Source organism: Podarcis tiliguerta (genome assembly GCF_965153285.1).
Source record: "Podarcis tiliguerta genome assembly, chromosome: 13".
NCBI classification, from domain to species: domain Eukaryota; kingdom Metazoa; phylum Chordata; class Lepidosauria; order Squamata; family Lacertidae; genus Podarcis; species Podarcis tiliguerta.
In genome coordinates, this window is record NC_139546.1 from 9,740,035 (window position 1) to 9,765,556 (window position 25,522).

The window sequence follows — 25,522 nt, forward strand, 5'->3', positions numbered from 1 at the left end:
CAGAGATGAAGTCAGCGACAAAATTCAGACTCAGGATCTTGAAAAATGGGAAACGCGGTTGATGGGAAAAGAGGAAGATAGAAACGTTCAGAAAGCAGCACTTGATTCCAGACATACAAGAGATCTCAAGATGGACGTGTCTCCTGCCATCAGTGACACACAAAGACAGAATCCCAGCACAGACACAATGCACACAAGCACAGAAGAAAGGATTGAATCTGCTTTTTCAGCTTCCATACCAGAAAAAACAATTTCCCTCTCACCCGAAACCAGCAGTGCAACTGAGTACACCATCTCAGAGTCCACTGATGCCAGCAATGTCCCAGGGTTTACAAGCACACCACCAGAAGACACAACTTTTTCCTCACCAGTCACCAGCAGCGCAACTGAGAACATCACCTCAGAGTCCACTGATGCCAGCACCATCTCAACTTTTACAAGTGTGGCACCAGAGGACACAACCTTCTCCTCACCTGACACACAAAGCACAACTGAATTCATCACCTCAGAGTCCACTGATGCCAGTAACATCTCAACTTTTACAAGTGTGGCACCAGAGGACACAACTTTCTCCTCACCTGACACACAAAGCACAACTGAATTCATCACCTCAGAGTCCACTGATGCCAGTACCATCTCAACTTTTACAAGTGTGGCACCAGAGGACACAACTTTCTCGTCACCTGACACACAAAGCACAACTGAATTCATCACCTCAGAGTCCACTGATGCCAGTACCATCTCAACTTTTACAAGTGTGGCACCAGAGGACACAACTTTCTCCTCACCTGACACACAAAGCACAACTGAATTCATCACCTCAGAGTCCACTGATGCCAGTACCATCTCAACTTTTACAAGTGTGGCACCAGAGGACACAACCTTCTCCTCACCTGACACACAAAGCACAACTGAGAACGTCACCCCAGAGTCCACGGATGCCAGCACCATCTCAACTTTTACAAGTGTGGCACCAGAGGACACAACTTTCTCCTCACCTGACACACAAAGCACAACTGAATTCATCACCTCAGAGTCCACTGATGTCAGTACCATCTCAACTTTTACAAGTGTGGCACCAGAGGACACAACCTTCTCCTCACCTGACACACAAAGCACAACTGAGAACGTCACCCCAGAGTCCACGGATGCCAGCACCATCTCAACTTTTACAAGTGTGGCACCAGAGGACACAACCTTCTCCTCACCTGACACACAAAGCACAACTGAGAACGTCACCCCAGAGTCCACGGATGCCAGCACCATCTCAACTTTTACAAGTGTGGCACCAGAGGACACAACCTTCTCCTCACCTGACACACAAAGCACAACTGAGAACGTCACCCCAGAGTCCACGGATGCCAGCACCATCTCAACTTCTACAAGTGTGGCACCAGAGGACACAACTTTCTCCTCACCTGACACACAAAGCACAACTGAATTCATCACCTCAGAGTCCACTGATGCCAGCACCATCTCAACTTTTACAAGTGTGGCACCAGAGGACACAACTTTCTCCTCACCTGACACACAAAGCACAACTGAATTCATCACCTCAGAGTCCACTGATGCCAGTACCATCTCAACTTTTACAAGTGTGGCACCAGAGGACACAACTTTCTTCTCACCTGACACACAAGGCACAACTGAATTAATCACCTCAGAGTCCACTGATGCCAGTACCATCTCAACTTTTACAAGTGTGGCACCAGAGGACACAACTTTTTCCTCACCTGACACACAAAGCACAACTGAATTCATCACCTCAGAGTCCACTGATGCCAGTACCATCTCAACTTTTACAAGTGTGGCACCAGAGGACACAACTTTCTCCTCACCTGACACACAAAGCACAACTGAATTCATCACCTCAGAGTCCACGGATGCCAGCACCATCTCAACTTTTACAAGTGTGGCACCAGAGGACACAACCTTCTCCTCACCTGACACACAAAGCACAACTGAGAACGTCACCCCAGAGTCCACGGATGCCAGCACCATCTCAACTTTTACAAGTGTGGCACCAGAGGACACAACTTTCTCCTCACCTGACACACAAAGCACAACTGAATTCATCACCTCAGAGTCCACTGATGCCAGTACCATCTCAACTTTTACAAGTGTGGCACCAGAGGACACAACCTTCTCCTCACCTGACACACAAAGCACAACTGAATTCATCACCCCAGAGTCCACTGATGCCAGTACCATCACAGCTTTCACAAGCGTGGCACCAGAGGACACAACTTTTTCCTCACCAGTCACCAGCAGCGCAACTGAGAACGTCACCCCAGAGTCCACAGATGCCAGCACCATCTCACCTTTCACAAGCGTGGCACCAGAGGACACAACTTTCTCCTCACCAGTCACCAGCAGCACAACTGAGAACGTCACCCCAGAGTCCACTGATGCCAGCACCATCTCAGCTTTCACAAGCGTGGCACCAGAGGACACAACTTTCTCCTCACCAGTCACCAGCAGCGCAACTGAGAACATCACTCCAGAGTCCACTGATGAGAGCACCATCTCAGATTTCACAAGCGTGGCACCAGACGACACAACTTTCTCCTCACCAGTCACCAGCAGCACAACTGAGAACGTCACCCCAGAGTCCACTGATGCCAGCACAATCTCAGCTTTCACAAGTGTGGCACCAGAGGACACAACTTTCTCCTCACCTGACACACAAAGCACAACTGAATCCATCACCTCAGAGTCCACTGATGCCAGCACCATATCAACTTTCACAAGCGTGGCAGCAGAGGATACAACTTTTTCCTCACCTGACACACAAAGCACAACTGAATTCATCACCTCAGAGTCCACTGATGCCAGCACCATCTCAGCTTTCACAAGTGTGGCACCAGAGGACACAACTTTTTCCTCACCAGTCACCAGCAGCACAACTGAAACCGTCACCCCAGAGTCCACGGATGGCAGCACCATCTCAACTTTCACAAGCGTGGCACCAGAGGACACAACTTTCTCCTCTCCTGACACACAAAGGACAACTGAATTCATCACCTCAGAGTCCACTGATGCCAGCACCATCTCAGCTATTACAAGTGTGGCACCAGAGGACACAACCTTTTCCTCACCAGTCACCAGCAGCGCAACTGAGAACGTCACCCCAGAGTCCACTGATGCCAGCACCATCTCAACTTTCACAAGCGTGGCACCAGAGGACACAACTTTCTCCTCTCCTGACACACGAAGGACAACTGAATTCATCACCTCAGAGTCCACTGCTGCCAGCACCATCTCAGCTGTCACAAGCGTGGCACCAGAGGACACAACTTTTTCCTCACCAGTCACCAGCAGCGCAACTGAAGACATCACTTCAGAGTCTACTGATGCCAGCACCATCTCAGCTGTCACAAGCGTGGCACCAGAGGACACAACTTTTTCCTCACCAGTCACCAGCAGCGCAACTGAAGACATCACTTCAGAGTCTACTGATGCCAGCACCATCTCAGCTTTCACAAGCGTGGCACCAGAGGACACAACTTTTTCCTCACCAGTCACCAGCAGCGCAACTGAAGACATCACTTCAGAGTCTACTGATGCCAGCACCATCTCAGCTTTCACAAGCATGGCACCAGAGGATACAACTTTTTCCTCACCAGTCACCAGCAGCATAACTGAATTCATCACCTCAGAGTCCACTGATGCCAGCACCATCTCAGCTTTCACAAGCGTGGCACCAGAGGACACAACTTTTTCCTCACCAGTCACCAGCAGCACAACTGAGAACGTCACCTCAGGGTCCACTGATACCAGCACCATCTCACCTTTCACAAGCGTGGCACCAGAGGACACAACTTTTTCCTCAGTTATTACAAGCATGGCACCAGAGGATACAACTTTCTCCTCACCAGTCACCAGCAGCGCAACAGAGAACGTCACCTCAGAGTCCTCAACATATATTACCACCACAACAACAATTGTCACCAGTAATTCAACAGTAGTTAGTGACAAGACAACACCAGAAGTTAGTACTATTATTCCTACCACATATCCTCCTGCAACACCCACGATCCCAGATACCCAGAGCAGCCACACACCTACTCCTCAAGGTAAGAATCACTTCTTCTTTGTGTATACTGTATTTTTAAGAGGGTTGTTTTTGCTCCGTCTCCAAAACTGGAACATCAAGATAGCTTCTGAATTGGGTTGCATGGACCCAATCATGAGGGTTCCTCTTTGGATTCCACTTATCAGGCCCCTAGAGGCATTCAGGCGTCTTCCTTTAATATGGTTTCTACCCAAAGAATGAGCGTGTCCTGAATTTTCTTCCTTTCTTCAGGGACACACACACACCTCCTCCGTATCTCCCTCTGTGCAGATCAGATTGGGATTTCTTTCATAATGGGACAGCCTCATGTAGACATGCCTCTTTCCCCCACCTTCCTCCACAGAATAATTTTCTTCTTCTTCCTTGTATCCCCCGTCGCCAATCTTCAATACGATTTCCTGTCTCGGTGGAGCTAAGTCTGGCCTCAATCTCCGCCTCTGTTATCCCAGGGGCTTGAGTGGAGATACCATAGGTGGGGCTCTTCCGTCCATCTGCTGGCTTTGGAGATCAAAGTTTATGTGCCCATGAGCTTTGCCCCTAGCTCTGCCCCAAAGCCAATGTGGGACTTGTGTCATGCTCAGGCAATTGTTGTTGTTGTTTGGTCGTTTAGTCGTGTCCGACTCTTCGTGACCCCATGGACCAGAGCGCGCCAGGCACTCCTGTCTTCCACTGCCTCCTGCAATTTGGTCAGACTCATATTGGTAGCTTCAAGAACACTGTCCAAACATCTCGTCCTCTGTCGTCCCCTTCTCCTTCTGCCCTCCATCTTACCCAACATCAGGGTCTTTTCCAGGGAGTCTTCTCTTCTCATGAGGTGGCCAAAGTATTGGAGCCTCAGCTTCAGGATCTGTCCTTCCAATGAGCACTCAGGGCTGATTTCCTTCAGAATGGAGAGGTTTGATCTTCTTGCAGTCCATGGGACTCTCAAGAGTCTCCTCCAGCACCAGAATTCAAAAGCATCAATTCTTTGGCGATCAGCCTTCTTTATGGTCCAACTCTCACTTCCATACATTACTACTGGGAAAACCATAGCTTTTACTATACGGACCTTTGTTGGCAAGATGATGTCTCTACTTTTTAAGATGCTATCTATGTTTGTCATTGCTTTCCTCCCAAGAAGCAGGCGTCTCTTAATTTAATGGCTGCTGTCACCACCTGCAGTGATCATGGAGCCCAAGAAAGTAAAATCTCTCACTGCCTCCATTTCTTCCCCTTCTATTTGCCAGGAGGTGATGGGCCCAGTGGCCATGATCTTCGTTTTTTTGATGTTGAGCTTCAGACCATATTTTGCGCTCTCCTCTTTCACCCTCAATAAAAGGTTCTTTAATTCCTCCTCACTTTCTGCCATCAAGGTTGTGTCATCTGCATATCTGAGGTTGTTGATATTTCTTCCGGCAATCTTAATTCCGGCTAGGGATTCATCCAGCCCAGCCTTTCACATGATGAATTCTGCATATAAGTTAAATAAGCAGGGAGACAAAATACAGCCATGTCGTACTCCTTTCCCAATTTTGAACCAATCAGTTGTTCCATATCCAGTTCTAACTGTAGCTTCTTATCCCACATAGAGATTTCTCAGGTTCAACTCAGACATCCTTGAAAGGGGGTTGGGAAAATCCATGGAGGGGAAAAGACTATCGGTGGCAACTAGTCATGCAAGCTCAACAATTGGATGCAACTTGCCTCTTAGTACCAGTTGCAGAACAAAAGATTGCCAGACTAATAATAATAATAATAATAATAATAATAATAATAATAATTTATTATTTATACCCTGCTTCCAGCTGAATGCTGGAAAATTAAAAAAATGTGGTGATTTGCACACTCTCCAGTGGGAGAGAGCCCCCAGGAGGGTTTAAAAGAGGCAAAGTTAAACAGCAGTATGGAAACAAACTTGAAAGAGAAGTTGCTGAATACAACTTATTACTAAACGGAAAACTATGGAGAGACCTGGTCTGAATAGAGATATTGGATTCTTGTCTCATTACATATGCTGAAGCGATTTTTGGTCATCTGCATACTATCCCTTGCTTCTTCCTGTAGAACTAATTGCAGTCGTTAGCAGTCGTCAACAGGTTTACCATACCCATTGAGTCAATCACCCATCTCCTACTACCCTTCTGAGAAAAACCCCTCTCCACCCTCCCACTATATATAAGGGTCTGGTGACTTCTGTTTCAGTGTATCTGAAGATGTGTGCATGCACATTAAACCTTATACCCAGAACAAACTTAGTTTGTCTCTAAGGTGCTACTGGACATTAATATATATATATGAAATATATATATTTCAATAGCAGTATGGTGTGGGGTTGTAGGTTGTTAGATCCTTTTTGATATCCTGTTTAGTTTGCTTACAGTGTTTGCGTGCCCCCCCCCCCGCCCCCATCTCCCCTTCTGGCAATGAACAGACCACACACTGTTAAGTACGTTTAAAATGCTTTACTTACAAAATCAAAATGGCTTGATTCATGCCTGCATGGGTGCAAAACACACACTCTTGTTTCAAACATGTGGTCTGAGCAAATTCAGACACCCCTGTTCTGATTGGTTACATGGCTGGAACACAGTGAGAGAAAGGAAGAGAAGCAACTTCGCTTCCGTGACCTAGATGAGTCTAGGAGCAGACCTCTCTGGTCTTAACCCCTTCATGCACTAACTAGCCCTCCTGTGTAGTTTGACTGCAATCCCCCACACATTCTACTCCCCCATCCTTTAAGCTTGCTTTCAGTGACACGGTGCCCCTCCTGATGTTTTGCACTGCAGCTCCTATCATCCCTCCCCATTGGACTTGGTAAAGCTGGCTAGGGTTGATGGGAGTTGGAGTCCACCACATATGGAGGGCGCCAGGTTGGGGTATACTGATTTAAGCTGTGAGTGGCAGTTCCCCCTGTCATTTTAAGGGATTCTGTTGTGGTGGGTGGGGTTTACTTCCCAACATTTCTTCTTTACAGAGATTGCTGCTTCTCTCTTCCAGCGAATGAATGTGAAAATGGAGGAACATACAATGGTGTTAAGTGTCTGTGCCTTGATAATTTATTCTATGGGCCGCGGTGTGAATTTGCTGCTGAAGAGATCGATTCGGCTACATGTAAGTAGAAGCGAGAGCTGTCTGACCCTATTCTTCCAGTCTAGTAGAAACTCCTGCCCTCTGCAGTGGCTTTTGTATTGAGAAAAACCAGGGCATCAGCCAGTGGCGTAGCGTGGGTTGTCAGCACCCGGGGCAAGGCAAGTAATTTGCGCTCCCTAACCCGTGGATTTTAGTAGGGGCAGAGAGCTGCGAGTGCGAGCGTGCGCCCCCCCAGATGTTGCGCCCGGTGCGGCCGGCACCCCCTGCACCCCCCACGCTACGCCACTGGCATCAGCACACCCTCCAACATCCCTCAGATGAAAACAGGGACATTTCTCACTCCCTGCCAACTAACCCTCCTCGGACCCCCATATTTTTTTTGCCCCCTCCCCAGAGCATATTCTATCAGAAGAAGGGCGAGTGCCACAACCACATAGCTAAAGGTAAAGGACCCCTGGATGGTTAAGTCCAGTCAAAGGCAGCTGTGGGGTTGTGGCGCTCATCTGGCTTTCAGGTCGAGGGAGCCGGCGTTTGTCCACAGACAGCTTTCTGGCTCATGCGGCCAGCATGACTGAACCACTTCTGGCACAACGGGACACCGTGACGGAAACCAGAGTGCACAGAAATGCCATTTACCTTCCCGCCAGAGCGGTATCTATTTATGTACTTGCACTGGTGTGCTTTCGAACTGCTAGGTTGGCAGGAGCTGGGACAGAGCAATGGGAGCTCACCCCGTCGTGGGGATTTGAACCGCTGACCTTCTGATCGGCAAGCTCAAGAGGCTCAGTGGTTTAGACCACGACAGCAATGGGAAACAGCACATATGCCCTCCTCCATCCTGAAAAAACCCTTAATCCCTAATGCCTATGCCTCAGAGCTGGTGCATCACACGGGGCTGGACCTTGGATGGAGCAGCAAGGAGATGTCCCCTTGCCGCTGCCACTTGGGACAAGCGCCAGCTCATCTTCCTCCGCAAGCTCAGGAAGAGCAGCACTGGCATGGGAAATAGGGACATTCCAGGATCAAATCAGAAGCTAATATGGTTTTCGTAACTCTGGGACCATTTCTGGAAAATGGGGACATTTGGAGGGTATGCATCAGGTGGTCCTCCTATCCCATGGACCCGAGCTGACCAGTTCTAGAGTAGACATGTTTTTAATCACATGGCTAGAAGCCCCCAAGATGGGACTGTAAGATGCTGGCAAAAGCTTCTTCACTTTAGGAGGACCAATTTGCACAATGTTAAAGGTCAGGCTTTGGAAGCTGCTCAGAAGCTGCTGGATCGAACGAGTGAAGACATGCCCAGCTTTGACCAATAAACTGGAAGCGAGCTTGCAGGTTATGTGGGGGCCGTTGTGGGTAACAGGAGAGGATATATTGATTCATATTATCCTTCCTGACTTGCGCTAGCAAGTTTCTTTATACAGCAGAGTGTGTTTCCCCTTTGCACAGCAAGAAGCTGGTTGCAGACTCCTGTGAGTCTCTTAAGATCAGGCATGTCCAAAGTCGGTTTTGGGGACCTAATCTGGCCCGCCGGTCAGTTTAATCCAGCCTCTGTGGCAGCCCTCACAGCCCTTCACTTCATCAAATCTGTCCCTCTTTGAAAAAAGTTTGGACACCACTGCTTAAGATAATAAGCAATTCAATCTGGCTTGCCCAGATTGAAATATGTTCTGCTATTCCTGGTAAGACTCTTTTAAAAGAATAAAGACACAATCTCTCCTAAATAAAGAATAAAGACACAGATCTCTCCTAAAAGAATAAAGACACAATAGTCTTATTCATAAGTAACAAAAAGTAGTTTTACTCATGATCATGCAGAGCACGGTGTGATCCCTGAAGGTAGGTTTTAGGCTTAAAGCTACAAATATGTACAAACAGGTCTACCCCATACAGTGGTAACCTCGGGTTACATACGCTTCAGGTTACAGACTGTACTAACCCAGAAATATTACTTTGCGTTAAGAACTTTGCTTCAGGATGAGAACAGAAATCGTGCTCCGGCGGCACGGCAGCAGCAGGAGGCCCCGTTAGCTAAAGTGGTGATTCAGGTTAAGGACAGTTTAAGGTTAAGAACGGACCTCCGGAACGAATTAAGGTACGTAACCAGAAGTACCACTGTATGGGAGATAACCCAGGGACGTGCAGCCCAGGTGAAGCAGGGAGCAGACAGGACGAAAAAGGAGAGAGGTGGCTACGTGACTTGGCCTTTTACCAGGTCTGGAAAGGTCGCACCCATCTAACTGTTGTTGTTTAGTCGTTCAGTCGTGTCCGACTCTTCGTGACCCCATGGACCAGAGCACGCCAGGCACTCCTGTCTTCCACTGCCACCCGCAGTTTGGTCAGGTTCATGTTTGTAGCTTCGAGAACACACCTAACCCACCTAACTAGTCACATGCAAAAGCAAGGATGCTCCAGCCAGGTGTAACAGGAAGTTCAACTGGCCGGACCAACATTCCCCACGCATGTTCACTCTAGGCAAACAGGAAATGTTGGACTTGACTGCTCCAGAGGATTACATCCCACGAGTTACACAGACCTTGTCTTCAGCAGTTTAAGTAGAAATAGTATTTTTTTAAAAAAATCAAAGCTGTTGGCTGGTGTGAAGAACCTGCTGCTCTTGCTACCGGCACAGGGACTACCTTCCGAGGTTTGACAGCTACTTTGCTGGAAAGCTCCTGGTCCCTGCTGCTAATATGGGTCTCTCTCTTTCTCTCCTCTTTAGTAAACGTGCCCGTGGAATTTGCTGCCAAGGTGAAGATCACCAACCAGGAGTACAAAAAGGAATACGACGACACAAACTCAGTGCAGTTTAAAAATCTGGAGGCAGAATTTAAGAAGGAGGTAACCATGAGTCGTTAGCTCACCCTAGCACATCTTCTCTTGCCACTCTCACCTGAAAAGGTCTTTCTCTTTGTTTATGAAGATATTTCTGTTTCATGCCTTTGTTTATTAAGATATTCTGTGTTTCCCACCACCCCCGACATTATAGATGGGACAAATCTACAAGAATGTGGACGGATACCGTGATGTGATGATACTGAGCGTGAAGTGAGTACTTGAGGCAGAGACCAGCTTGCGAGAGAGATATACAGTGGTACCTCAGGTTACATACGCTTCAGGTTACAGACTCTGCTAACCCAGAAATAGTACCTCGAGTTAAGAACTTTGCTTCAGGATGAGAACAGAAATTGCACAGCAGCAGCGTGGCGGCAGCGGGAGGCCCCATTAGCTAAAGTGGTGCTTCAGGTTAAGAACAGTTTCAGGTTAAGAGCCAATCTGGACATATAATTCAGTTATGCATACTTTTAAAAAATCTATCGATTTTATCTATATAGTATTGATAATCCTAGAATCGTAGAGTTGTAGAGTTGGAAGGGACGTTGCGAGTCATCTGGTCCAACCCCCTGCAATGCAGAAGTCTTCACCACAACCCTCAGATTAAGAGTCTCATACTCTGCCAACTGAGACGCGGGTGGCGCTGTGGGTTAAACCACAGAGCCTAGGACTTACCGATCAGAAGGTCGGCGGTTCGAATCCCCGTGACGGTGTGAGCTCCCGTTGCTCCTGCCAACCTAGCAGTTCGAAAGCACATCAAAAGTGCAAGTAGATAAATAGGTACCACTCTGGTGGGAAGGTAAACGGCGTTTCCGTGCGCTGCTCTGGTTCGCCAGAAGTGGCTTAGTTATGTTGGCCACATGACCCAGAAGCTGTATGCCGGCTCCCTCGGCCAATAAAGCAAGATGAGCGCCGCAACCCCAGAGTCGGTCACAACTGGACCTAATGGTCAGGGGTCCCTTTACCTTTACTCTGCCAACTGAGCTATTATTGTACAGTGGTACCTTGGGTTAAGAACTTAATTCGTTCCGGAGGTCTGTTCTTAACCTGAAACTGTTCTTAACCTGAAGCACCACTTTAGCTAATGGGGCCTCCTGCTGCGGCCATGCTGCCAGAGCACGATTTCTGTTCTCATCCTGAAGCAAAGTTCCTCACCTGAAGCACTATTTCTGGGTTAGCAGAGTCTTTAACCTGAAGCGTATGTAACCTGAAACGTATGCAACCCGAGGTACCACTGTACTATTTTATTTACACTGGATACACAGTCTGTTTGAACAAAAAGAAGCAGCCCCCCCCCCCCATTCTGATTATCAAACCACAAAATGGTGGCTCAGCATCTGAGATGTTGTACTCCCTCCACTTTTGTTTTAGGAATGGCAGCATCGATGTGAACTTCACAATCATCATGGAAATCAATATGCCGAACAACGTCAGTGCTATCGATAGAGAGATCGTCAACCGGACACAGGAGCTCGTGAAGCAGTTGGAACACGCCAACGCCAGGAACTGTAGCCAGCAGGACCAAGGCAAGTTCTGAAGAACAGAGTTCCAGTTTTAATATTGCTTCCCTCCTCTGAGTAAAAGTTCCAGGGACTTACCGTATTTTTCGCTCTATAAGACGCACCAGACCACAAGACGCACCTAGTTTTAAGCATCAATCCCTCTTGCTCTTCTGGCTTCTGGGATAGCTGCGCAGCCTGCATTCACTCCATAAGACGCACACACATTTCCCCTTACTTTTTAGGAGGGAAAAAGTGAGTTTTATAGAGCAAAAAATACGGTAGCTATAAAGTCTGGTTTCCTTAGCATCAAATAACACCAGAGACTGGTGGTCCCTTTATGAACAAATATTCAGATATGTATATATTTTTGGCCTCTGGGAACTGATACACAGTGGCGTATCTCATAGCTGTCAATTTACAGATTTGAAAATAAGGGACCAGCAGCCTTGAAAATAAGGGACCAGCAGCCAAAATAAGGGACCTGCAGCCTCACCTGTTCCAGGCACTCCTGTCTTCCTGTCCTCCTGCAGTCTGGTCAAACTCATGCTGGATAGCTTCGAGAACACTGCCCAACCAACTTTGTAACCAGAGGTTCAACTGAATAGAATCTGAATCACATGCACCACAAGGCCTATGCAGCCTCAACTTAAGATGGCTCCCCGGCCTGGCTTTGCACTGCAAAGTTTGCAGCAGCACGTGCAACAAAATGGCGTCCAGCATTCAAAACCCCCCTCAGCTTGCATTAACTAGCCACACACAAGGCATGCAAGCTCCACCCCCCAGTCGTTCTTAGACTTCTTATTGGGTGAGCAACACAGCCAAGCAACACAGTTGGAGCCTCTCTCCTCCCTGGCCGGCAGGGAGGGAGGGAGAGGAACTGCTTCCTTTGAAATTTAAGGGACATCATTTAAGGGACATTTAAGGGACATCCATCAATAAGGGACAGCAGTGTGACATGGCGCTGGAATAAGGGACTGTCCCTTCAAATAAGGGACACTTGACAGCTATGGTATCTCTTGGTTACATCAAGAAAGGACTGTTCACTGTTGGAGAGAGAAGGTTTGGGAAGAGATTCTTGTTCTTTCCTAGCAGAGTTAGCACTATGGTTGATTGCTATGTGAAAACTTGGTTGGATTTTACATCTGCCCTCATCTACCTTTAAACAAACGTTTGCAGTGAAAGTACTTAGGCTAGAATAAATCACAGACACCTAGCCGATCAGTGAAGTTTTTACTTACAGAGTCCCAGCAGTTCCAGTAAACAAGTCTCATCCATCGGCAGTAAAAGTAATGAAAAAGAAAGGTTCCAAACGATTTTAAAAGCAAAGAACTTGGCCTTATTACAAAAAATATATAATGTAGTCTTTGTGTTAGCAAAGACACGCAGGCTGTGTAAATCTCCAAACTAGGGAGATTTACCCATGTGTGTGTTTTGTTGAGCTGGTTTGAGGTTTGCTTCAATTTAGCACTAGAAAGCAGACGGACTTTTCCCTGGGAAAGGACCAGAGCAATAGGAAAACTGCTCAGACCCGTGTATTTGATGTAGAAAGTGTTGATTAAATGGAAAACTGTTTTCTAGGCAAGCGACAAGCAGAGGTGTGGATGAGTCCTGTCTTTGTGACACACATTAGATAGTTTAGGGTGTGCAGGGTAATAATAATAATAATAATAATAATAATAATAATAATAATAATAATAATCTGGAACTGAACAATACAATCTTCTCCTTCTTGTTCCAGACTACTGTTTCCGTGTTTTAGAGTCCCCCGCTCTGGTTAGAAATTTTTCGGCAGAAGGTGAGTACTAGATATGGGGATGGGAGGGAGAAGGGAGAGTTTCTTCAAGTCCCCTTATGTTGCATTTGCAGTATTGTCCCCACAGCTGAGGGAAGTGGGGAACCTTGGGGCTGGAGGGTCAAATGCCTAAGGCCTCTCTTCAATGGCGCAGCGTGTGCAGGGGGGGCCGGCTGCACCGGGCGCAACATCTGGGGGGCACACTCGCACTCGCAGCTCTCTGCCCCTACATGGCTCACTCACTCTCTCTCACTGCAGTGCTGGCTGTGCGAATCCGATCCGAGCCGCCGGGTCGCCGCCCACTGTGGAGGGGAGGGTGCCAGGCGTGCGGTGCGGTGTGGAGAGAGAGAGAGGGACTATCTGGGGGAGGGACAGTGCAGTGGGGGGGGCCGCAAATTACTTGCCTTGCCCCGGGTGCTGACAACCCATGCTACGCCACTGCCTCTCTTTCTGGACATTGGGACTCTCGCCCAAGCCACAGCCACTCCCCTCAAGAAATAGCCCTCACAAACCCAGGTTCAAGTGTTCCTTCAGTGCTTTCGTCTGGCTAGGATGTGATAATACCATTTGCTTTCCTGGACGGAGAGGTGCAGGCCGTGCGCATATAGAGAAACCTCTGGCCTTGGCCTGACTGGAATGTAGCTTCCCCATTCCAGGGCAACAATCACATCTATGACTTCTTTTTTACTTTTGTCAAAATAAAATAATAATAAAAAGAAAGAAAGTTCTTTTTATTATTATTTTATTTTGACAAAGTAATAATCATATATGAATAAGAATAAAAATGCGCACCCCGCCACCGAGACCATTCCATTGTAACTATCCAACCTCCCCAAATTTCAACACTTCTTGCAATGGTTTGACCCCTTTCCGTTTTAACGGTGCAAATTCTACAAACACCTTCCATATCTCCTCGAAATCATTTGTCCTCCATATTCCCCATCTTACCTTAATGGCATGTATTAATTTGTCACTGATAGCTATATCCCACACCTCTTTATACCATTCTTCCATTTTATATTCTGCTTGCCCCTTCCATTTGTCCTGCATATTCCTAATAATGGACGCAGGTGGCGCTGTGGGTAAAACCTCAGTACCTAGGACTTGCCGGTCGCATGGTCGGCGGTTCGAATCCCCGCGATGGGGTGAGCTCCCGTTGTTCGGTCCCAGCGCCTGCCAACCTAGCAGTTCGAAAGCACCTCCGGGTGCAAGTAGATAAATAGGGACCGCTTACTAGCGGGAAGGTAAACGGCGTTCCGTGTGCTGCGCTGGCTCGTCAGATGCAGCTTGTCACGCTGGCCACGTGACCCGGAAGTGTCTGCGGACGGCGCCGGCTCCCGGCCTATAGAGTGAGATGAGCGCACAACCCTAGAGTCTGGCAAGACTGGCCCGTACGGGCAGGGGTACCTTTACCTTTATTCCTAATAATAACAACAACAACAAGAATATTAATAATAAATTTATTTATACCCCGCCCTCCTAACACTAGTAAAATTACAGTAAAATCATAACAGGGTGGGGGGGACCCAATTTAAAATACAGGTTAAAATGCAATTTAAAAATGCAGCCTCATTTTAAAAGTAGCTCACAGATCAAAACCATAAGGGGAGGGAAAACATAAGGGTCAGACTGAGTCCAAACCAAAGGCCAGGCGGAACAGTTCTTTCCTGCAGGCCCTGCGTAAAGATGTCAAGTCCCGCAGGGCCCTAGTCTCTTGTGACAGAGCGTTCCACCAAGTCGGGGCCAGTACTGAAAAGGCCCTGGCCCTAGTTGAAACCAATCTAACCACCTTGCGACCTGGGACCTCCAAAATGTTGTCATTTGTGGACCTTAAGCTCTTCCACGGGACATACCAGCTCTTACCTTAATGGCAGGTGTTAATTTGTCACTGATAGCTATATCCCACACCTCTTTATACCATTCTTCCATTTTATATTCTCCTTGCCCCTTCCACTTCCTAGCTATCATAATTCGTGCCGCTGTCAATAAATTTGTGAGCAAGCCCTTCCTAGCCTGCGAACTTTCCACCCCGGCGTAAATTGATAATAATGCAACCTCTGGACTTTCGGTCAGCTTTAACCCAGTGATTTCTGTTATCTCCTCAAACACCCTTTGCCAGAAAAATTGTACATATTTACACCCCCACCTCATGCTGGCTTCCTGGCATCCCCTCCAACATAACACAAAATATTCCTTGTTTATTTGATTTAATCTGACTGGTGTTAAATACCACCTCCAAACTAATTTGTAATAATTTTCTTTTATTATTATTATATCTATGGCTTCGCCAATTTTTGCTTCAGGCCCCGCCGGCTACTGTCATGCAGCCTTCAGAATGTTTCCCACAAGGCAATTCAGCCCTTGGAGCACTGAAAAGTGTCTCCTCCGTCTGCCATCGCCTGTCCATTCAGAGCAGACACAGCCGTGTCTAAACCAGTTGTCCTCAGAAAATGCCAATGGAAGCAGGTAGCCGGCCCTGCCAAGTAGAATGCATTTTGTCACCTGTTGTTGTTTAGTCGTGTCCAACTCTTCGTGACCCCCTGGACCAGAGCACACCAGGCACTCCTGTCTTCCACTGCCTCCCGCAGTTTGGTCAAGCTCATGCTGGTAGCTTCGAGAACACTGTCCAACCATCTCGTCCTCTGTTGTCCCCTTCTCCTTGTGCCCTCCATCTTTCCCAACATCAGGGTCTTTTCCAGGGAGCCTTTTCCAGGGAATTATGGAGGCTCCGTCTAGCCCCTGACAACTGAATCCTTGATCCACAGAGGGCTGAGTTTGAGCCAGGAGAACTAGACGTTCTGAAGATACAGCCTACTTGGGTCTCATCCCAGTCACAAGGGGAGTGTTCTTCCGAGATGGAGAAGAAACCCAAACCAGTTAAGAGGGGTGTGGTGACCCACTGTGTCCGTTACACTGCTGGAAGCACCTCAGGAGTGTGGTTGATAAAAGGTTGGGTCACTGACAGAAAGGGCCACCTTGTTTAAGAACCAAAGTAGTGAGATGTGTTGGAACAACTGAGTTATGGAACTGAAGTGGAATAACTGGAAATAAGCTGAGCATTTACCTTCTGGTCTAGAAACCTGTAAGGTCTACCTGAAGCGCGATACAGTGGTACCTTGGGTTAAGAACTTAATTCGCTCCAGAGGTCCATTCTTAACCTGAAACTGTTCTTAACCTAAGGTACCACTTTAGCTAATGGGGCCTCCCGCTGCCGCTGCGTGATTTCTGTTCTCATCCTGAAGGTAGTTACTACAGAGTGTGTATGTAGGTGGGATCTGCCACAGTTGGTATACGGCGGTGGGATCCTCTTTGTTGTTGTTGTTTAGTCGTTTAGTCGTGTCCGACTCTTTGTGACCCCATGGACCAGAGCACGCCAGGCATTCCTGTCTTCCACTGCCTCCCGCAGTTTGGTCAAACTCATGCTGGTAGCTTCGAGAACACTGTCCAACCATCTCATCCTCTGTCGTCCCCTTCTCCTTGTGCCCTCCATCTTTCCCAACATCAGGGTCTTTTCCAGTGAGTCTTCTCTTCTCATGAGGTGGCCAAAGTCTTGGAGCCTCAGCTTCAGGATCTGTCCTTCCAGTGAGCACTCAGGGCTGATTTCCCTGTTGCTACTCAGCTTCAAAAAACAAAACAAACCAAAAAAAAGTGTCCCAGATTCATTGAAAAAAATCTGAGATGCAAGGAGGGAGGTGATGATGGACATGACAATGTCACCAGCATCAAGTACCGTATTGGCCTGAATATAAGCCTGACTTCTCCCCCAAATTCCGACCGTGTGGTATGCAGCCAAGAGCTGGGGGGGGGGGACAAAGCGGTGCCCTCCCAGTGCGTAGTCCCCCCTCCTCTCCCCCAAGGCCAGGAAGGGAGAGAGTGAGGAAGGGGAAGAGCCCCCTGCCCATTATGCAGCCAGGAACAGCAAGGAATGGAGCGACTTATATTCGGGTATTTTTCCTTTTCCTTTTCTTTTTTTCAAATTTTTGAAATTGATTTTCCTCCTTTATAACAGACATAACATGCAAAAACACACAAAAGAAAAGACTAAAGAGAAAAGAGAAACAAGAATATACACTCATAATACTTCTAAAACCCAATTTAACTGACTTCCTCCTAACTGAATTTCATTGTATCGCCTTGTAATACCTTTCCAATATCCTCTTTCTAATAAAATTAACTCCTTCAATTTACTATCTTCTTCTCTTTTCATAATAATGAAATCCATAATGTATTACAATTCATTCTTACTCTAATCCTAAGCCTATCGGATACTTTCAAGTAACTTCTAATTATCTTATGTTACAATATTTAGCTAAATAGTCTTTAAATTTCTTCCAATCTTCTTGGTACTCCTCTTCTTTCTGATCGCTGATTCTCCCAGTCAGGTTGGCCAGCTCCAAAAAGTCCAACATCTTTACCTGTCATTCTTCTACTGTTGGTAGTTCTTGAGATTTCCAATTTTTAGCTAGTAGCAGTCCTGCTGCTGTAAGGTAAAGGGGACCCCTGACCATTAGGTCCAGTCGTGACCGACTCTGGGGTTGCAGCGCTCATCTCGCTTTACTGGCCGAGGGAGCCGGCATACAGCTTCCGGGTCATGTGGCCAGCATGACTAAGCCGCTTCTGGCGAACCAGAGCAGCGCACGGAAACGCCGTTTACCTCCCCGCCGGAGCGGAACCTATTTATCTACTTGCACTTTGACATGATTTCGAACTGCTAGGTTGGCAGAAGCAGGGACCAAGCAACGGGAGCTCACCCTGTCGCAGGGATTCGAACCGCCGACCTTCTGATCGGCAAGTCCTAGGCTCTGTGGTTTAACCCACAGCGCCACCCGCGTCCCCTGCTGCTGTAGTGGCATACAAAAACAATCTAACATCTTTTTTGGGCAGTTCCAATCCTATTATTCCAAGTAGAAAGGCTTCTGGTTTTTTAATAAATGTATTTTTCAACAATTTTTTCAGCTCATTATAAATCTTTCCCCAGACGTCTTTCACCTTAGGACACATCCACCACATATGATAAAAAGTACCTTCTTTTTCTTTACACTTCCAGCATAAATTATTATTTGTGTGGTAGATCTTTGCTAATTTTATTTTTTCCCCTCCCCCCTCCTCCAATTTTAAAGGCACGGCTTATATTCGGGTGCGGCTTATATTCAGGCCAATACAGTATCCCACCCCTGAGACTGGATGTCATTGACAAACCCATGCGCCATGTATCACTCTGCTTTTTAAGATTTCCATGAGTGCCAGTACTCTGATTTGTTGCGTTCGCAAAGTAAAGGAAGGATTGAACTCTGATTAATAAGAATACAGTGGTGCCCCGCAAGACGAATGCCTCGCAAGACGGAAAACCCGCTAGATGAAAGGGTTTTCCGTTTTGGAGGTGCTTCGCAGGACGAATTTCTCTATGGGCTTGCTTCGCAAGACGAAAATGTCTTGCGATTCCTGGGGTTTTTTTCCGCTCCCCACCCCCTTTTTCTAAGGCACTAAGCTGCTAATAGCCTTTTAGCAGCTAATCCGCTAATCCCTTAAGCCTTTAATAGCCGCTAATAGCCGCTAAACCGCTAATAGCGCTAATCCGCTAATCCGCTAATGGGCTTGCTTCGCAAGACGAAAAAACCGCTAGACGAAGAGACTCACGGAACGGATTCTTTTCGTCTTGCGAGGCACCACTGTATACACAGAGGCTTGAACCAGCAAGACTCTGGGAAGGGTGCGTATAATTGTGTCTCTCTGTGCTTGTCCGTCCGATTCTCGCAGCCCCCAGCCCAGGCCATTTTATTCACAAAAGAACTTTTTACAGAGTGTTTGTAAGAACCAATCAGATTTCTTCTGAGCATTTCCACAAACCCACGTGGGGAGAAAGTTAAACCACTAAAACTAATTAAGCACAAATATTTTGGGGGTAAATAAGTGGAGAACTGGGGACGCGGGTGGCACTGTGGGTAAACGCCTCAGCGCCTAGGGCTTGCCGATCAAAAGGTCGGCGGTTCAAATCCCCGCGGCGGGGTGCGTTCCCGTTGTTCAGTCCCAGCGCCTGCCAACCTAGCAGTTCGAAAGCACTCCTGGGTGCAAGTAGATAAATAGGGACCGCTTACTAGCGGGAAGGTAAACGGCGTTTCCGTGCGCTGCGCTGGTGCTGGCTCGCCAGAGCAGCGATGTCACGCTGGCCACGTGACCCGGAAGTGTCTCCGGACAGCGCTGGCCCCCGGCCTCTTGAGTGAGATGGGCGCACAACCCTAGAGTCTGTCAAGCCTGGCCCATACGGGCAGGGGTACCTTTACCTTTACCTTTAAGTTGAGAACTACAAAGAAGAGTATCTGGCAACCAACCCCGGAGGTCATAAACAATCAGTACACATGATAAGGAGGATGGCCAGGAGGACAACAATCACTATCACCTTCATGTGAGATCTGTTTCCTGGCCCTAAGATTAACATCCTAAGATTCCTATTAGAAACTACAAAGACGAAACTGCCCAGTCTTAGAGGACACAGGACGCCTGCCTGCCTAAGTGTGTACGTGATTTGTCAGGCAAGGAGAAATGGGCAGCATGGGCGAAAGGGCATGAAAAGGACATGAATGTAGGATCTTATGGGATTTAATCAGAAATTATCATCAATATATCAAACCCAGTCAACACAATGCTTTCATCGTGGACACAATGGCTTGATGTATATTTTATACAGTGGTGCCCCGCTAGACGAAAGGGTTTTATGTTTTGGAGGTGCTTCGCAAAACGAATTTCCTATGGGCTTGCTTCGCAAGACGAAAATGTCTTGCGAGTTCCTGCGATTTTTTTCCGCTCCCCACCCCCTTTTTCTAAGGCACTAAGCTGCTAATAGCCTTTTAGCAGCTAATCCGCTAATCCCTTAAGCGTTTAATAGCCGCTAATAGCCGCTAATAGCGCTAATCCGCTAATAGGGTTGCTTCGCAAGACGAAAAAACCGCTAGACGAAGAGACTCGTGGAACGGATTCTTTTTGTCTTGCGAGGCACCACTGTAATTCCTCATGGTAATCTCATCTGACCCCTACACTGATTGGTCTGGGTTATTCCACCAGGAAATCTCTCATTTAGGCACTGAAAGTAGACTCGCTAAGTTTCAGCAAACTGACTTGTTATGCCCCTTTGCTTTGACTTGCACCAAACCACCAGATCTCTTCCTTTTTTTCTTTCCCAGATTATTGCAAAAGTATCGTCAAGCCTCAATATGCAGCCTACTATTACGCCGATATGTCCACGGGAACATTGCGCTGTATTACCAACTGCACCAAGGGAACAAAGACCTCCTGGAACTGCCACTATGGAGAGTGTCGCATTCGTGAAACAGGCCCTGAGTGCTTGTAAGTGGACAGGCGGTGGGGGCGTAGCAGAACCCCCCCCCCATCTCCAGGCTCTTCAGTCCACCCACTACTTAAAGCTCGAAATAATGACCCCTATACCTGTCTGCAGGGACGCGGGTGGCACTGTGGGTAAAAGCCTCAGCGCCTAGGGCTTGCCGATCGAAAGGTCGGCGGTTCGAATCCCCGCTGCGGGGTGCGCTCCCGTTGTTTGGTCCCAGCGCCTGCCAACCTAGCAGTTCGAAAGCACCCCTAAGTGCAAGTGGATAAATAGGGACCGCTTACTAGCGGGAAGGTAAACGGCGTTTCCGTGTGCGGCTCTGACTCGCCAGAGCAGCGACGTCACGCTGGCCACGTGACCCGGAAGTGTCTCTGGACAGTGCTGGGCCCCGGCCTCTTGAGTGAGATGGGCACACAACCTAGAGTCTGTCAAGACTGGCCCGTATGGGCAGGGGTATCTTTTACCTGTCTGCACTCACACACACACCCCATTTCCCCCCCTCACATGTCCTGCAAAAGTTCTCATTAGCACGTTGTTAACAAAATGTAGGGACGCAGGTGGCGCTGTGGGTTAAACCACAGAGCCTAGGACTTGCCGATCAGAAGGTCGGTGGTTCGAATCACTGCAACGGGGTGAGCTCCCATTGCTCGGTCCCTGCTCCTGCCAACCTAGCAGTTCAAAAGCATGTCAAAGTGCAAGTAGATAAATAGGTACCGCTCCAGCAGGAAGGTAAACGGTGTTTCCGTGCGCTGCTCTGGGTCGCCAGAAGCGGCTTAGTCATGCTGGCCACATGACCCGGAAGCTGTACGCCGGCTCCCTCGGCCAGTAAAGCGAGATGAGTGCCGCAACCCCAGAGTCGGCCACGACTGGGCCTAATGGTTGGGGTCCCTTTACCTAACAAAATGTAAACATAGCAAAATTTGCACGCACCAACTGGCAGAGAAAGCGGTGGGGCGGTGGGTGTGGTCCACCCCGGGTGTCATCCCTGAGGGGGGTGACATTGCCAAGCCGCCCCCCTGGGACGCTTGCCGCGAGCAACGCCCTCATGGGATGATTATCGCTGGCTGCAGGCCGCGCCCCCAGGACACTAGCCACGCCTCTGCACACACCTAAATCGGAATGAGATATGCATATCAATAGATTTTATCCAGAGATTTTGCAAATGAGCATGGGGAAGTTAGCAACAAGGATTCCTTTGATAGGCTTTCTTTGTCTGAGATGCTACCTCAGCAATTCCCTCCATGTTGAAAACCAGCTATTATAGGAAAAACCTGCTCCTTTTCCCATATGGCAGGCTTCCTCAAACTCAGCCCTCTAGATGTTTTTGGCCTACAACTCCCATGATCCCTAGATAGCAGGACCAGTGGTCAGGGATGATGGGAATTGTAGTCTCAAAACATCTGGAGGGCTGAGTTTGAGGAAGCCTGCCTTATGGGGTATCAAGAGCCCGGATAGAATCCTTAAGTAGGTTTCTTATCGGTAGGAGAAAATAACGGGGGCCAACCAGAGAATATTGAGAAGCAAAGCAGCTAGTAAGCCTGATCTTTATTAAACTATTGCAACAGGGTCCCCACTCACCACACAGAGGAAGAGGTGTGAAAGCCCTTATATAGACTTTTGAAATTGCCCACCCAGTAGCTCAAGACTACCCCCCAAAACATCATACATACATCACAGAAGGTGGTGGGTCTACAGCAGAAATCCTGTTGGCCAGGATACCTGATAATGGTCACTGATTGCTTTACCTGGGCAGCCTGGCCATTCTTTGGTGATGGTTAATACCCCAGTTCCTGAGTCCCAGGTCACAGGCTCACCCTATTCATACACAAATATGCCCTTAAGACAGGATTTCCCCCCTCCCCTTCTCAGTCGTCAACAGCTCCACCCCCCTTACGGTGGCTGCCTAGGGCCAATTGTCTCTTAGCTCTCTGCTCTCCTACTTTCAACGCTTGCTGGGTTTTGGAAGAAGGGGGGGTCTGGAATGCTCTCTAGTGATAACGTGTCCGCCAGCTGTTTTTGCTCTGCTTCTTCCATTATTTCTCACCTTTGCCCCTCTTCTGTCTCTGAGCTGTGACCCCCTGCAAACCACTGTTGTAAATCTATACTATCTCCCTCTTCTCTGGAAGATTCAGGCTGAGGAGGCATTATCCACCATTCCTTCCCCTCCCCTGCTCAGTCCCTGGCAATTATTGTGAAAATAAGAAATATTTTTTTTTTGAGGGAGCCAAATTTTGTCCTTGCTCAGGACACCATATTGCCAAAGTCCACCCCTGTATTCTGCCTTCCCTTCTCTTCCTCGTTCTCGTGAGCATCAGTCCTGCTGTGACTGCCATCTTCCTGAGTTATTTTCATCCTGATATAATGCCGGTAAGAGAATGCATGTGTATTGGGACATTTCTATTTATTTTTTTATGAGATGTTTATTAAAGTTTTCAATATATTACAAAAATTAGAAAATAAAATAAAAATAAAAAGAGTAATAAAAAGAAGAGAAAATATAAAATAAAAACCTTTAAAAACAAATCAGTCTTTCCATTTCATATTTTTCATTTACTTGTTTCCCCAACCTCCCCACACCTCCCCTTCTTGCATTCCAATTCAATTGGTTAATTCAGCAAATCCTTTCCCTCTTTAATTTTATCTTAATCTTTTATCTTAATATATTATAGCTTTAAGTTATCACTGTTAACAAGCCATTTTTACATATTCCTTAACATTGTTGCTAAAAAATCCCGCTTAACTTCAATCCAGCATCATTCTAACATTCATTAATTTTACAATATTTCTGTAAGTAGTCTTTAAATTTCTTCCAATCTTCTTCCACTGACTCTTCTCCCTGGTCTCGGATTCTGCCGGTCATTTCCGCCATGTATTGGGACATTTCTAGACGACGCGTGAAGGGACACCAAACGCTTGCAGATGAAGATGTCAGTGGCCTCAAGCAGGTTGCATGCTAAGGTTTGGGGTATAGCAACACTTCTCATCCCCACCTCTCCATCTTTTCCCTCACAGGTGCAGTGATATGGACAAGTTTTGGTACACAGGAGATTTTTGCGAGACACGCTTCCAGAAGAGTGAGGTGGGCCTTGGTATTGGGCTCGCCATCTTGTTTGTGACCAGTGCTGTCCTGGCTTTCTTCCTCTTCAGAGCCATGAGGAAGAAATCTAAAGAGAGGTAAGAAACACAAGAGTTCCAATGGAGAACTTGGTTCACTGAGAGGGAGAAAGAATGATGGATGAATCTGTCATTCTCGGTTTCTCTCAGTTTATCCCCCACCCTGCCAACTTTTTCAGTTCTTGCCTCATTAGTTTCCATTATATACAGTGGTAGCTCGGGTTACATACGCTTCAGGTTACAGACTACGCTAACCCAGAAATAGTGCTTCAGGTTAAGAACTTTGCTTCAGGATGAGAACAGAAATCGTGCAGCAGCAGCGGGAAGTCCCATTAGCTAAAGTGGTGCTTCAGGTTAAGAACAGTTTCAGGTTAAGTATGGACCTCCAGAACGAATTAAGTACTTAACCCGAGGTAGCACTGTGTGTGTGTGTGTGTGTGTGTGTGTATATGTCCCCATGTCCATTTTTGCAAGCAAATTCCCCGTATATAATGGTTTTTAAAATACAGTATTTTCACGGGGGGGGGGGGGATACAGTATTTTCATGAATATAAGAATTTTTGTGCACAATTTTTCACAACACACTTTTTTACGTGCCTGTCTCAGTTCAAGAACCGCATGGCAAAATTCAGAAAACAGTGGGGGTTTTTTTGAAGGGCTGCTGTGTTTTAGTTCACGTATTGCCCTGCGTCAGTGTGAATTGTTAGGTGACTTCACATTAATACAGTGGTACCTTGGTTTTCGAACGTAATCCATTCTGGAAGACCGTTCGGCTTCCGAAACGTTTGAAAACCGAGGTGCAAAGGGCCACCTGCAATTTCCATTGAGAAAATTGAAAGAAAACCACACAGGGGAAGCTGTTCAACTTCTGAGGCGCGTTTGAAAATGGAAGCAATTACCGTATTTTTTGCTCTATAAGACTCACTTTTTCCCTCCTAAAAAGTACGGGGAAATGTGTGTGCGTCTTATGGAACGAATGCAGGCTGCGCAGCTATCCCAGAAGCCAGAACAGCAAGAGGGATTGCTGCTTTCACTGTGCCACGATCCCTCTTGCTGTTCTGGCTTCTGAGATTCAGAATATTTTGTTTTCTTGTTTTCGTCTTCCTAGGTGCGTCTTGTGGTCTAGTGCGTCTTATAGAGCGAAAAATACGGTACCTTACTTCCAGGTTTTTGGCTTCTAAGACGCTAGAAAACCAAGATACCACTGTATGTGAACTGAACGAAGTTTTCTCTTGAGTTAGAAAAGGCCCAGGTTGTCCCAGGATCTTTGAGAGGGATGTGCAAGAACATTAACAGGGCTATATTTCTGGGTTGTGTAAATGGGGCTGCGAATAGAAAGAATTGAAAAATTGGGCTTCTGAGGCTATTGCAAGAATTTATGTATAGGTTGGGGGGGGGTTGCCCCTCCAGCAGATATCATGCACATGCAGCCCACTACCAAAACCAGCACAATCACGTTTGTGACTTTTGTGATTTGTCCCCACAAAACACTTCATCACAGTTTCTTCCTATCTATTCAAAGGGCCTCTGCTGCACCATACCAAATGTAAGAATTCACTGATAAATGTATCTATGTACTGGCTCACTTCATATAGACATGTGAGCTCAGCTACTCAGCAGCCCCTCTGCCTGAGTGATAATCCCTGGCATCCTGATACCTGAGTGCCAGACAGGTATTGTTATTCCAGAAATAACAAACCCAGATGAAGACAAAAGGGTGTGATTAACTTGGCTGGGAAACAGGGAAATGTAAAGATCTTTTTTGTTACACTTGATGGGTGTTTGGTGGAGGG

At 47.3% G+C, this 25,522-nt stretch overlaps 2 protein-coding genes across 2 annotated transcripts in view; one reads left to right on the forward strand and one right to left on the reverse strand.

Annotated features, from left to right (window-relative positions):
- On the reverse strand, positions 1-3,939 carry LOC310661548 (uncharacterized protein). The gene is made up of 3 exons (XM_083407875.1): positions 3,876-3,939; positions 2,248-3,203; positions 1-462 (listed from the first exon to the last, which is right to left on the reverse strand). Exons 2-3 carry the CDS (start codon positions 3,154-3,156, stop codon positions 88-90), a joined length of 1,284 nt encoding a protein of 427 aa, XP_083264001.1. The 5' UTR covers positions 3,157-3,203; positions 3,876-3,939; the 3' UTR covers positions 1-87.
- Positions 3,485-25,522, forward strand: part of LOC310661521 (mucin-17-like) — a 27,511-nt gene continuing 5,473 nt past the window's right edge. The window contains exons 1-8 of the mRNA XM_083407796.1: positions 3,485-4,076; positions 7,052-7,165; positions 9,870-9,988; positions 10,137-10,195; positions 11,354-11,508; positions 13,223-13,279; positions 20,455-20,617; positions 23,628-23,789. Coding sequence (XP_083263922.1) covers positions 3,593-4,076; positions 7,052-7,165; positions 9,870-9,988; positions 10,137-10,195; positions 11,354-11,508; positions 13,223-13,279; positions 20,455-20,617; positions 23,628-23,789 — 1,313 coding nt within the window. The 5' untranslated portion in view covers positions 3,485-3,592. The remainder of the gene's footprint in view (positions 4,077-7,051; positions 7,166-9,869; positions 9,989-10,136; positions 10,196-11,353; positions 11,509-13,222; positions 13,280-20,454; positions 20,618-23,627; positions 23,790-25,522) is intronic.